Raw genomic sequence first — 12,005 nt, forward strand, 5'->3', positions numbered from 1 at the left:
TCCTGGCAACGGGGGAATCCCAGGAGGGATCATCTGGGAAGAGCTGAGGTGAGAAAGAACATTCCAGAAGGTTCCTGGCTTTGGGCACTTCCATTAAATATCTGGAATAACCATGGAGAGAAGAAGGAGCTGGGAGCAGAGGGTGAAAATTCACATGGAGCTGGCAGCCAGCAGCTGAGCCCTGAGTGGCACTAGGGTGGCACAAGGGTGGCACAAGGGTGGCACAAGGGTGACACTAAGGGTGGCACAAGGATGGCTACTAAGGATGGCACAAGGGTGGCACAAGGGTGGCACAAAGGGTGGCACTAAGGATGGCTACAAGGGTGGCACTAAGGATGGCACAAGGGTGGCACAAGGATGGCACAAGGGTGGCACAAGGATGTCACAAAGGTGGCACAAGGGTGGCACTAAGGGTGGCACAAGGATGGCTCTAAGGGTGGCACAAAGGGTGGCACCAAGGGTGGCACAAGGATGGCTACAAGGGTGGCACCAAGGGTGGCACCAAGGATGGCACTAAGGGTGGCACAAAGGGTGGCACAAGGGTGGCACCAAGGGTGGCACAAAGGGTGGCACTAAGGGTGGCACAAGGGTGACACTAAGGGTGGCACAAGGATGGCACCAAGGATGGCTACAAGGGTGGCACAAGGGCGGCACCAAGGGTGGCACAAGGATGGCACAAAGGTGGCACAAGGATGGCAGTAAGGGTGGCACGAGGGTGGCACGAGGATGGCACAAGGGTGGCACAAGGGTGACACTAAAGGTGGCACAAGGATGGCACTAAGGGTGGCACAAGGGTGGCACAAGATGGCACTGGGATGGCACTAAGGGTGGCACAAGGGTGGCACAAGGATGGCTACAAGGGTGGCACCAAGGGTGGCACAAGGATGGCACTAAGAATGGCACAAGGGTGGCACAAGGATGGCACAAGGGTGGCACAGGGGTGGCACCAGGATGGCAGCTGCGGGCTCAGCCCCTCCGAGCGCTCCCATCCCCGCTCCAGGGCCGGGCTGTGCTGGGAGGAGCTGCCAAAAAAAGAGCTCCGAATTCCAACCCTTTCCCAAATCAATTTCTCCTCCCTCCACCCTTCCCCCAGCGCAATTCCGAGGCCAGTTTCTTTCCTCTGGGAATGAGCAAGGTGTTCTTTGGGTGGTTTTTATTTTATTTTATTTTATTTTTGGGGGCAGAGTTTGGCTCCCGTTCCCGTCTGGCAGGAGGCAGCGCCGGCTGCCGGGAGCTGGGCACAGAGGGAGGCTTGGATGATTCCAATCGCTCCTGAGCTTTTTCCCATTGCTTTGGGTGGGGAAATGGTGGATTTTGATTCGGGTTAGCCCATCCAACAACCCCGGGAATCCTCCTGGATGTCCCTCCCTGTCCCCCAAAGATATTTTTCACATTTTCCAGCAGCAGCTGCTCTCCATCCCTACAGATGGAGATTTAATTCAGAATTATCAATCCACAAGGAAAATGGAATGGCTGATCCCAAATCCCAGCCCCACCTCGGAACGTGCAGATTTCCTTCCCCCCCCCCCAAACAACAACAATGAAGGCTCTGTCTCCTCTTGCAGGATGTTTGTCATCTTTTGATCCTGTGCCAGCAAAGCCGGGAATTCTGGGAGACAGAACCTCCCCGAGCCATCCCTGCTCTCCAGCAGGAGCCTTCCAGAAAGATCCGTGCTCCAAACACCAGGACAGGGCACGGAGTGCAGGGAAATAAAACTGCAACAACAACACTTCCAACTGCAGCAGCTGCAGCAGGAATTCCCTGCTTGGAGGCATCACAGAATTCCAGGATATTCCAATTTCAGATCCCAGGGGATCCCAAATTCCAGGATATTCCAATTTCAGATCCCAGGGGAAAATCCAATCCCAAATTCCAGGATATTCCAATTTCAGATCCCAGGGGAAAACACAAACAAAACAATCCCAGTTCTGTCCCTGTGCTAAACTGGGACCTAAAACCATCCCAGTTCTGTCCCTGCTCCTAACTGGGACCTAAAACCATCCCAGTTCTGTCCCTGCTCCTAACTGGGAACTACAAACCATCCCAGTTCCATCCCTGCTCCTAACTGGGACCTAAAACCATCCCAGTTCTATCCCTGCTCCTAACTGGGAATTACAAACCATCCCAGTTCTATCCCTGCTCCTAACTGGGAATTACAAACCATCCCAGTTCCAGCCCTGCTCCTAACTGGGAATTAAAACCATCCCAGTTCTATCCCTGCTCCTAACTGGGAATTACAAACCATCCCAGTTCTATCCCTGCTCCTAACTGGGACCTAAAACCATCCCAGTTCTATCCCTGCTCCTAACTGGGACCTAAAACCATCCCAGTTCTATCCCTGCTCCTAACTGGGACCTACAAACCATCCCAGTTCTATCCCTGCTCCTAACTGGGACCTAAAACCCTCCCAGTTCCAGCCCTGTTTTTAACTGGGAATTACAAACCATCCCAGTTCTATCCCTGTTTTTAACTGGGAATTACAAACCATCCCAGTTCCATCCCTGTTTTTTAACTCCATTCCAAAGGGATGAATTCCCAAACCCATGGAGCATCCTGGGGCAGCAAACCCCTCCCAGTTCAGCCCAGTTCAGCCCAGTTTAGCCCATCCCAGCATCCTTGGCCCTTTTTCCTCCCATTCCCATCTCCAATCCCATTTCCCTGTGATTCCAGAGCCTTTCCCCAGTGGGATAAAAATTCATTTCCCATCCCTGGAATCCCTAAAAGAGAGACCAAAGGCTGAGATTGTTGGGAATTCCTTGTGATTTGATGAGGAATCTCCCAGCACACAGAGATCAGGGGGAATTAAAGCCCTGATCAATTCCATGGGGATTTTCAGGGAGTTCTTCCCTTTAATCCTCTTGTTCTGGGCTTCCTTAGGAGGAGACACAAAAGCTCCTAAATCAGGGATTAGGGAGACATCCAGGGGGAATCTCCTCCACCTCAGCCCAAATTCCACATCATTGTCTGGCCTCATCCTTCTGGGATCCTGGATTATTCCTGTCAAATTCCATTAATTCTCGGGGTTTGAGTGGGAATTTTTTAATATTTTCAAGTGAATTCCCCTTTCCAGGTAGAAATCCATAAACTCCCAATATTTCCCTGTGTCCAGGAGAGTCATGATCCCAGGTTGGATCATCCCAAATCCCCCCAAGGGATTACAATAAATGGGAAAAAGGGATTGGTTTGAAGGGATTCACTGCCCAGCCCTTGGGATCCATGGGATTCACTCCCAGCCCTTGGGATCCATGGGATTCCCTCCCCAGCAGGGCACGATCCCCGGTTATCAAGGTGGGAATTCCCTGCCCTCCCGGAGGATCCATGAATAATTCATGGCCATTAATTATTCCTGAGTCATTCCTGCAGCCCCGAGGAATTTCCCTGCCAGCCTCTCCACGTGTCAGGCTGGGAGCCCTGGGATGAATATTTTAAGGATAACAATTCCTTTTTTGCCCTTTTTTCCCCTCATTTAGGGAATAAAAACCAGCCCCAATGTGTTTAAAATTCCCCAGGAAATTGGATTTTCCCCAATTCTTCCTATTTTTAGAATGCTCTGCTCTGCTTTGCATGATTCCCTCTGGGATGTTTTTTATTTCCTGAGCTTCTATCCCAGATTATCGATCCCAAAACCCCTCTCCAGAACTCTGGAATTATAACAGGAACAAGCAGTGACAATCCAGACCCTCCTAATTGTAGAAAGATTTTAACAGGACACCAGGAAACAGGATGTGGAGTTCAGGAGGAGTTTGGATTCCCTGGAGGTGATCCCAGAGCTCAGGAGGAGTTTGGATTCCCTGGAGGTGATCCCAGAGCTCAGGAGGAGTTTGGATTCCCTGGAGGTGATCCCAGAGCTCAGGAGGAGTTTGGATTCCCTGGAGGTGATCCCAGAGCTCAGGAGGAGTTTGGATTCCCTGGAGGTGATCCCAGAGCTCAGGAGGAGTTTGGATTCCCTGGAGGTGATCCCAGAGCTCAGGAGGAGTTTGGATTCCCTGGAGGTGACTCTGAGCTCAGGAGGAGTTTGGATTCCCTGGAGGTGATCCCAAAGCTCAGGAGGAGTTTGGATTCCCTGGAGGTGATCCCAGAGCTCAGGAGGAGTTTGGATTCCCTGGAGGTGATCCCAGAGTTCAGGAGGAGTTTGGATTCCCTGGAGGTGATCCCAGAGTTCAGGAGGAGTTTGGATTCCCTGGAGGTGATCCCAAAGCTCAGGAGGAGTTTGGATTCCCTGGAGGTGATCCCAGAGTTCAGGAGGAGTTTGGATTCCCTGGAGGTGATCCCAGTGTTCAGGAGGAGTTTGGATTCCCTGGAGGTGATCCCAGAGCTCAGGAGGAGTTTGGATTCCCTGGAGGTGATCCCAGAGCTCAGGAGGAGTTTGGATTCCCTGGAGGTGATCCCAGAGTTCAGGAGGAGTTTGGATTCCCTGGAGGTGATCCCAGAGTTTAGGAGGAGTTTGGATTCCCTGGAGGTGATCCCAGAGTTCAGGAGGAGTTTGGATTCCCTGGAGGTGATCCCAGAGTTCAGGAGGAGTTTGGATTCCCTGGAGGTGATCCCAGAGCTCAGGAGGAGTTTGGATTCCCTGGAGGTGATCCCAAAGCTCAGGATTCCCTGGAGGTGATCCCAGAGTTCAGGAGGAGTTTGGATTCCCTGGAGGTGATCCCAGAGTTCAGGAGGAGTTTGGATTCCCTGGAGGTGATCCCAGAGTTCAGGAGGAGTTTGGATTCCCTGGAGGTGATCCCAGAGCTCAGGAGGAGTTTGGATTCCCTGGAGGTGATCCCAGAGCTCAGGAGGAGTTTGGATTCCCTGGAGGTGATCCCAGAGTTCAGGAGGAGTTTGGATTCCCTGGAGGTGATCCCAGAGCTCAGGAGGAGTTTGGATTCCCTGGAGGTGATCCCAGAGCTCAGGAGGAGTTTGGATTCCCTGGAGGTGATCCCAGAGTTCAGGAGGAGTTTGGATTCCCTGGAGGTGACTCTGAGCTCGCTGATGCCACAAGGAGGAGGAGGAGGAGGAGGAGGAAGGTCTGGAGGCCACCTGGGCCCCCCAAAGCCTGTCCCAGGTAATTCCCTTTTTGGGGCACCTCTCCTTCCTTTGTGTCCCTGGATTGTGGCTGTGCAGATTGAGCCATCCCAGCAGGAAATTGCATTTGCATCTTGTGTGGCACCAGCACGTTGTGAATATCATCAAAACACATATGGTCATAAAGGCTGGGAGAGGAGGCGATAAAAGTGACATTTAGGGAACAGCTTTGGGAAAGGCAAAACATGTTCAGGGAGCTGCTTTCCTGCAGCTCCATTCCCGAGGAGATTTTACACCAAACTTCTTCATTTTGGGACAAACTTCTTCATTTTCTCCTTTTTTCCCCCCCCCCCAATCTTCCTTAAATTTCTCGGTGCAAACTTCCTCAGTTTTTTTATTTTTTGTTCAAGCTTCTTATTTTTTTCCTGATTATTTTTCTGCAATGTATTAAGATGCTCATTTCAAACTGGAGACATTTCAGCTTGAACCTCCTGGAAGAAACTCAGCTTTTCCCAGGTGTGGGACAGATCCCATGGCAGGTTTGAGGTTTGAATCACTTGGAATTTGATCCTTGTGGAGCCTGGGTTGGATGGGAATATTCCCTGAATTCTTGGGTTTATACTGGAATTCTGGACAGCAGAAATCTGTGGACATCACAAAATAGGAATTTTTACATGGAGAAATGAAAGAACTGGGAAAAGATGGAAAAGCAGGAATTCTTTCCCACAAATAAAACCATTCCCAATTTCTCTGTGGGTTAAGATCTCCCTGTGAGGATCTCCCAGCACAGTTTTTGGAGCTGCTTTTCCAACCCTCCTGCTCCACGGGCAGCATCCCTACGAGTCCTCAGCAGGGAATTGCTTCCAATTTTCCAGGGCTGTAAGCTGCAACCCTTTTTATCTGTGACAGCAGATCCGATGGGAGCGTGCTCTGCCATCAATCCTCCCCAAAATGTTCCTTTGCTGCGGCTGATTCATGCTCCAAAGGCGGATCTCCAGCTCCTGCCAAGTCACCATGGCTCCCTTCTGCTTGGAACCGGCGGGAAAGGAGGGGGAGGAGGAGGAGGAGGAGGAGGAGGAAGCCTTGCAGGCAGCTCCAGATCTGCCGCTTTTCCAGAGGGTTTCACTTCCCTGCAGCTGCGCTCGCAGCTCTCCCAGGGGTTCCTTGTGCTTCCCATCGGGCTCGGCTCCTCCTCCCTTCCAGGAGCGCTGCGGAGTCACCCCAAGGTCACAAGCAGGAGCTGCCGGGACCAGGTGAATCCCTGCCAGGATGCCATTCCCAACCCTCCCCCTCTTCCCTTCCCGAGCAGCCGGAGCTGTGGAAACACCCGGGAAAAGAGGGGGAGCCCGCGGGGTTTGGGAATTCACAGCCTGACAAAGTTGTGACTTGCAGAGGGGGGAAAGCGGCTCCCTCCCCGAGCCACAGCCGCCTTTTCCCGGCAGCTCCCTCCCATCCCATCCCATCCCATCCCATCCCGGTGAAATTCTTCCCCCTAGTTTCCAGTCAGGGAATAGTTACAGCCGGAGGAGGAGGAGGAAGAGGAGGAGGATGGGGCTGAGGTGGCCCAGATGTGCCGGGAGCTCCGTGTGCGGCGCTCCGGGATTCGGGATTCGCTCCTCAGCTGCTCAATGGGAACGATGGATGCTCCTCCCCAAGGAGAAGGAGCGGCCACTCCCTGCCCTGGCACCTCCGGGGGCACAGGGAGAGGGGGCAAACCCGGGGGGTGCCACTGGGAAGGGCACAGGGAGAGCTGGGCAAACCCAGGATGTGCCAATGGGAAGGAGAAGCTCCATTGGAAGAAGATGTTCCACAGGATGGAGAAGCTCCATAGGAAGGAGAAGCTCCATAGGAAGATGTTCCACTGGAAGGAGAAGCTCCATTGGAAGATGTCCCACTGGAATGAGAAGCTCCATTGGTTGAGAAGCTCCGCTGGATGGAGAAGCTCCATTGGAAGGAGAAGCTCCATGGAAGATGTCCCACAGGAAGGAGAAGCTCCATTGTAAGGAGAAGCTCCATAGGAAGGAGATGTTCCACAGGATGGAGAAGCTCCATAGGAAGGAGAAGCTCCATGGAAGGAGAAACTCCATTGGAAGTAGAAACTCCATGGAAGGAGATGTTCCACAGGAATGAGAAGCTCCATTGGAAGAGAAGCTCCATTGGATGGAGAAGCTCCATTGGAAGATGTTCTACAGGAAGGAGAAGTTCCATTGGAAGGAGATGTTCCACAGGATGGCGAAGCTCCATTGGAAGGAGAAACTCCATGGAAGGAGAAGCTCCACAGGAAGGAGAAGCTCCATTGGAAAATGTCCCACAGGAAGGAGAAGCTCCTTTGGAAGGAGATGTTCCACAGGATGGAGAAGCTCCACAGGAAGATGTTCCATTGGAAGGAGAAGCTCCACAGGAAGGAGAAGTTCCATTGGAAAATGTTCCATTGGATAGAGAAGCTCCACTGGAAGATGTTCCACAGCATGGAGAAGCTCCATTGGATGGAGAAGCTCCACAGGATGCAGAAGCTCCATTGGAAGATGTTCCACAGGAAGGAGAGGCTCCATTGGAAGATGTTCCATTGGATGGAGAAGCTCCATTGGAAGTTGAAGCTCCATTGGAAGATGTTCCACAGGAAGGAGAAGCTCCATTGGAAGGAGATGTTCCACAGGATGCAGAAGCTCCATTGGATGAGAAGCTCCATTGGAAGAGAAGCTCCATTGGATGGAGAAGCTCCATTGGATGGAGAAGCTCCATTGGAAGATGTTCTACAGGAAGGAGAAGTTCCATTGGAAGGTGAATCTCCATGGAAGATGTTCCACAGGACACAGAAGCTCCATTGGAAGAAGAAACTCCATGGAAGGAGATGTTCCACAGGATGGAGAAGCTCCATTGGAAGATGTTCCACTGGAAGGAAATGCTCCACTGGAAGGAGATGTTCCACAGGAAGGTGAAGCTCCACAGGAAGGAGAAGCTCCATTGGAAGATGTCCCACAGGAAGGAGAAGCTCCATTGCAAGATGTCCCATTGGAAGAAGAAGCTCCACAGGAAGGAGAAGCTCCATTGGAAGGAGATGTTCCATTGGAAGATGTTCCACTGGAGATGCTCCACTGAAAGATGATCCAGACAGGATCCAGAGCTCCTGGATGGGATTTGTGTCCCTCAGGGTGGGATGTCTGAGGGATTGTGCCTCAGGGTTTTGGGAGAGTCCTGGGATGTGTCCCTCAGGGGTTGGGATGAGCTCCTGGATGGGATTTGTGTCCCTCAGGGATTTTGGGATGAGCTCCTGGATGGGATTTGTGTCCCTCAGGGATTTGGGATGAGCTCCTGGATGGGATTTGTGTCCCTCAGGGGTTTGGGATGAGCTCCTGGATGGGATTTGTGTCCCTCAGGGGTTTGGGATGAGCTCCTGGGTGGAATTTTGCTTATCTCCAGCCTGAAATGATTTGGCTGCAGCTTCCCCCTGGTGGATGTCAGCACCTTCCTGCCTGCAGGGCTGAGGGATCCATTCCTGTCACCACTGGCAGGTGTGTGACAGCCTCTGCTTTCTCTTCCCTTCTTCCTGCTAAAAGAATTTGGGGGAATTTTGGTGCAGAACACACCACGCACATTCCTTAACCCTACAATGTCCACACTCAGCCTGGATGGACCAGAGAGGGGGGAAAAGGTTCCTTGGTGGATCCTCAGGCTGTTCCATCTCTCCATCCACTGGAAAGAGCTGGGAATTCCCAGTAGAATTCCCCGGGTGGCCACAGCCCCCTGCAGGCAGCTCCGGGCGGGGCTGTCGGGCCGTTGTTAGGGATGGGATCAGGCACAGATGGGAGACACGGAGCTGTCAGAAAGAGCCGCGATTGGAAAATGTTATAATTGGGATGGTAAACAAGTTCCTAAGGACCCCATTGAGGCGAGGCATTGCCATGGTAACCGCCCAGAAAAGTCTGGGAATGAGGAAGGGATCGATCCGTGGGATGGGGTTGGAGCTGCAGGGTGGCACCGGGCAGCCCCAGGGTGACATTTGAGGTGCCACTCCTCCCCAGGGTGGGGACCACAAAGAGCCATCTGTGACACCTCCCTGCCCAGGGGGACAGGCTGGCTGAGCAAACGGGTCCTGCAAGGACAACAAACTTGACAACTTTCCACTCCACCTTTCAAGGCTGATTTTATTCATCAGATAATGCTCCACATTCCGAGATGGATGCAGCAATTTTCCTGACTCTTAGCAAACGATAAAATTTCTTTATAGGCCAAAAGAAATGTTAAGGACCCCTGAACCAGTGGAAACCTGGCAACAAATCTTTTTTAAGTGGCAGGGTGAGGAATTATCTCCCAGGACTTTGAAATGCAGCTGCTTTCTCCATGAAATCCGGGGGTTTGGAGCAGGGAGGTTGGAATTCTCCATCATTTTTCCAGGAGTTGCAGTGCCTTCCAATCCCAAAGAATTGCTGGGATAGATCTTTAATAATCCCCAGCCACCAAGGGCAGGGGAGATTTCATTTCTTCTGACACCATTACCCAGCTGGTGGGTAATGGAGCTGAATTCACTGGAGTTACTGGGCTGAAACCAGGAGGAATTTGGGTTCCAATTATGACCTGGATTGGATTGGATGGTGCAGCAAAAACTCTGAGAGCTCATCTGGGCACAACAATCAGCCCTGAGCGAAAATGGGTGCCAGGGCTGAGCCTGGCACTGCTCAGGGTGGCACAGAGGGAGAAGGGACAGCACATCCACCCCTCCACTCTGCTGTTGTCACCTGGGCAGTGAGGGGAGCTGGATGGGAGGGACCAGATTGTTCCAAACCCTTGCCTTAAATCCCCTCTGATCCACAAAAATGCCCTTTGGGTGTGGAACAGGGAATTTCTCATTCCAGAGAGTGCCCAAAGAACCAAAGTGTTCCTTCTCCTGCCTCTCAGAGCCATCAATAACACAACAATTCCCATTGCCATGAAATGATGGCTAATAATGACTTATGGATAAAGCCACCACGTCCTGTGCACAAAAAAAAAATAAAAAATAAAAATAAAAAGTGGGATCTGGGCTGATGATTAGAGACTCCAATCAAGAGATTGATGCCCAAAGCCAGCCTAATTAGCAGGAGTCTATTGGAGAGGAAGCTGAGCATGCTGCTCCAGCACTGCCAAATGAAATTAAAGCCCAATTATTGATAAATGAAGAGTGGTTTGTGCTGGAGCCCGGCCTGGAGTCGAGGAAATGCATCTGTCACTTGGGCAGCCCGGGAGTCACTCATGTGTGACACGGCATCCTGTGCCATCCCTGGGCTGCAGCTGGGGGCCACTGCTGCCTGGGGCTGCTGCCATGGACACGGGGAGCTGTCCCCTCATGGGACACCAGGGACAGCTCTGCCATGGCAGCACAGAGGGGACACAGGGAGCTGTCCCCTCCCAGGACACCAGGGACAGATCTGATGGTCCTGCCCAGCTCCTTCCCTGCTCCTTCTCCTGCCCTTCTCCTTCCCTGCTCCTTCTCTGCTCCATCCCTGCTCCTTCTCCATCCCTGCTCCATCCCTGCTCCTCCATCCCACCTGTGGCACCAAGGCCAGGCTGGACATGAGCTGATCCTTCAAAATCCCTTCCAGAGCCTGAAACATCCCATAATTCCCCAGCGATTCAGAGTGTCCTGACCAAGCTCTTGGCTCCAGAGCTCCCAAAATACCTGGGAGGATGTGGGAAGTGCCTTTTGTCACCTGGGAAGAAGCAGCTCCTTGTCACAGGTGTCACCTCTTCCTCAGCTTTTCATCCCCAAACATTTTGGGAGATCTGCCCCAGTTTTAAGTAGGGCAGGAGGTGTCAGTTGATCTGCAGGAGTTCCAGATCTTTCCTCCAGACTGGAGCTGGGTGATGGTGGCTCCTCCAGGATCATCCTGGTTTTGTCCCCAGGGATGTGCTCCAGGCCAGCCTGGATGGGGTTTAGGATTGGTGCTGGGATAAATCCTCTGCCCTGGATTTCACCCAGGAACCCTTCCAAAGAATCCTCACTCCCTAAAAGATACAATTTCAAACATTCCCATCTAAAATCAATCCCTGGAATATATTTTTGGAATATATTTTTCCTCCTGTTCCTTTCCAAAGCAGAGAAATGATTCCAAGGATTACTCAAGGATTTCATCACTGCAGCACCTCTGGAAGATTCCAAACCAAACCCAGGTGGCTCCAGCTCATCCTGGCTGTGCCACAATCCACAGGGCTGAGGGGACAGGGACTTTGTGCCATCCCCAATCCCTGCTGTGCCCTGGGGAGCTGCAGAGTGGCAGGGAAGGCTGGAATTGTGGTTATGGCACCCATCAGCTGCTGTTCCTCACTCTCAAAGGAAACCTTGTGGAATCTCATGCCTTTGACAGGATGAAATGAGCTGCAAATGTTGTCCTTTCACCACAGACTCAAGGCCTTTCCCTGGAAAAGGAGGATGGCAATTCTCTTTCAAGGCATTGTTTCTCCAGAGCTGAGCTTTACCTTTGGTTCCCTAACAAAGTCAATTAATAAATGAAGGGGTAGCAGAGTTTGTTTCTATAGAGATCCCCATGGAAACATCAAAAAATGCCACAAACACTCAGCCTCCAGCTCCAAACAGAGCACAGCTCAGGGGAAAACACAGCCACGGCTCCTGGGTCCAGCCACAGATCCCAAAAATTCAAGTTTTTCTAGGAAAGCTACTCTGGGAGGAGCTGGAGCTGCTCATCCCTTGCTCAAGAGAGACTCTTGGGGGGTTTAATCCCACCCTAAACCTTGGTTTAGAGCTCCTTGAGGGAGGTGGTGCCTGGCAGGGTGGGCACAGGGGCACATTCCAGGGCCCAGCATCCATCCAGGATGGATTGGGCTCACATAGTTCATATTTTGGATTCAATATTTCATATTTTTCCAGCTGTTGGATTAAAAACCCATCCAGAGCAGGCAGGCAGGATGGGTTGGAGCCACCTCAGGAAAAGGAAGGATGGAAAGAGCAAATGGATGAAGAAACAGGCACTGAGATATTCCCAGCTTGTCTGGGGGGAGTCTG

At 51.9% G+C, this 12,005-nt stretch overlaps 1 protein-coding gene across 1 annotated transcript in view; it reads left to right on the forward strand.

Moving 5' to 3' along the window:
- Positions 1 to 3,217: 3,217 nt before the first annotated feature.
- Positions 3,218 to 12,005, forward strand: part of LOC127061099 (uncharacterized) — a 34,128-nt gene continuing 25,340 nt past the window's right edge. Inside the window, exons 1-5 of the mRNA XM_050987379.1 lie at positions 3,218 to 3,289; positions 3,709 to 3,993; positions 4,149 to 4,382; positions 4,422 to 4,538; positions 4,607 to 5,048. Of these exons, the coding sequence (XP_050843336.1) occupies positions 3,218 to 3,289; positions 3,709 to 3,993; positions 4,149 to 4,382; positions 4,422 to 4,538; positions 4,607 to 5,048 (1,150 nt within the window). The remainder of the gene's footprint in view (positions 3,290 to 3,708; positions 3,994 to 4,148; positions 4,383 to 4,421; positions 4,539 to 4,606; positions 5,049 to 12,005) is intronic.

Source organism: Serinus canaria, chromosome Z (genome assembly GCF_022539315.1).
Source record: "Serinus canaria isolate serCan28SL12 chromosome Z, serCan2020, whole genome shotgun sequence".
NCBI classification, from domain to species: Eukaryota; Metazoa; Chordata; class Aves; order Passeriformes; family Fringillidae; genus Serinus; species Serinus canaria.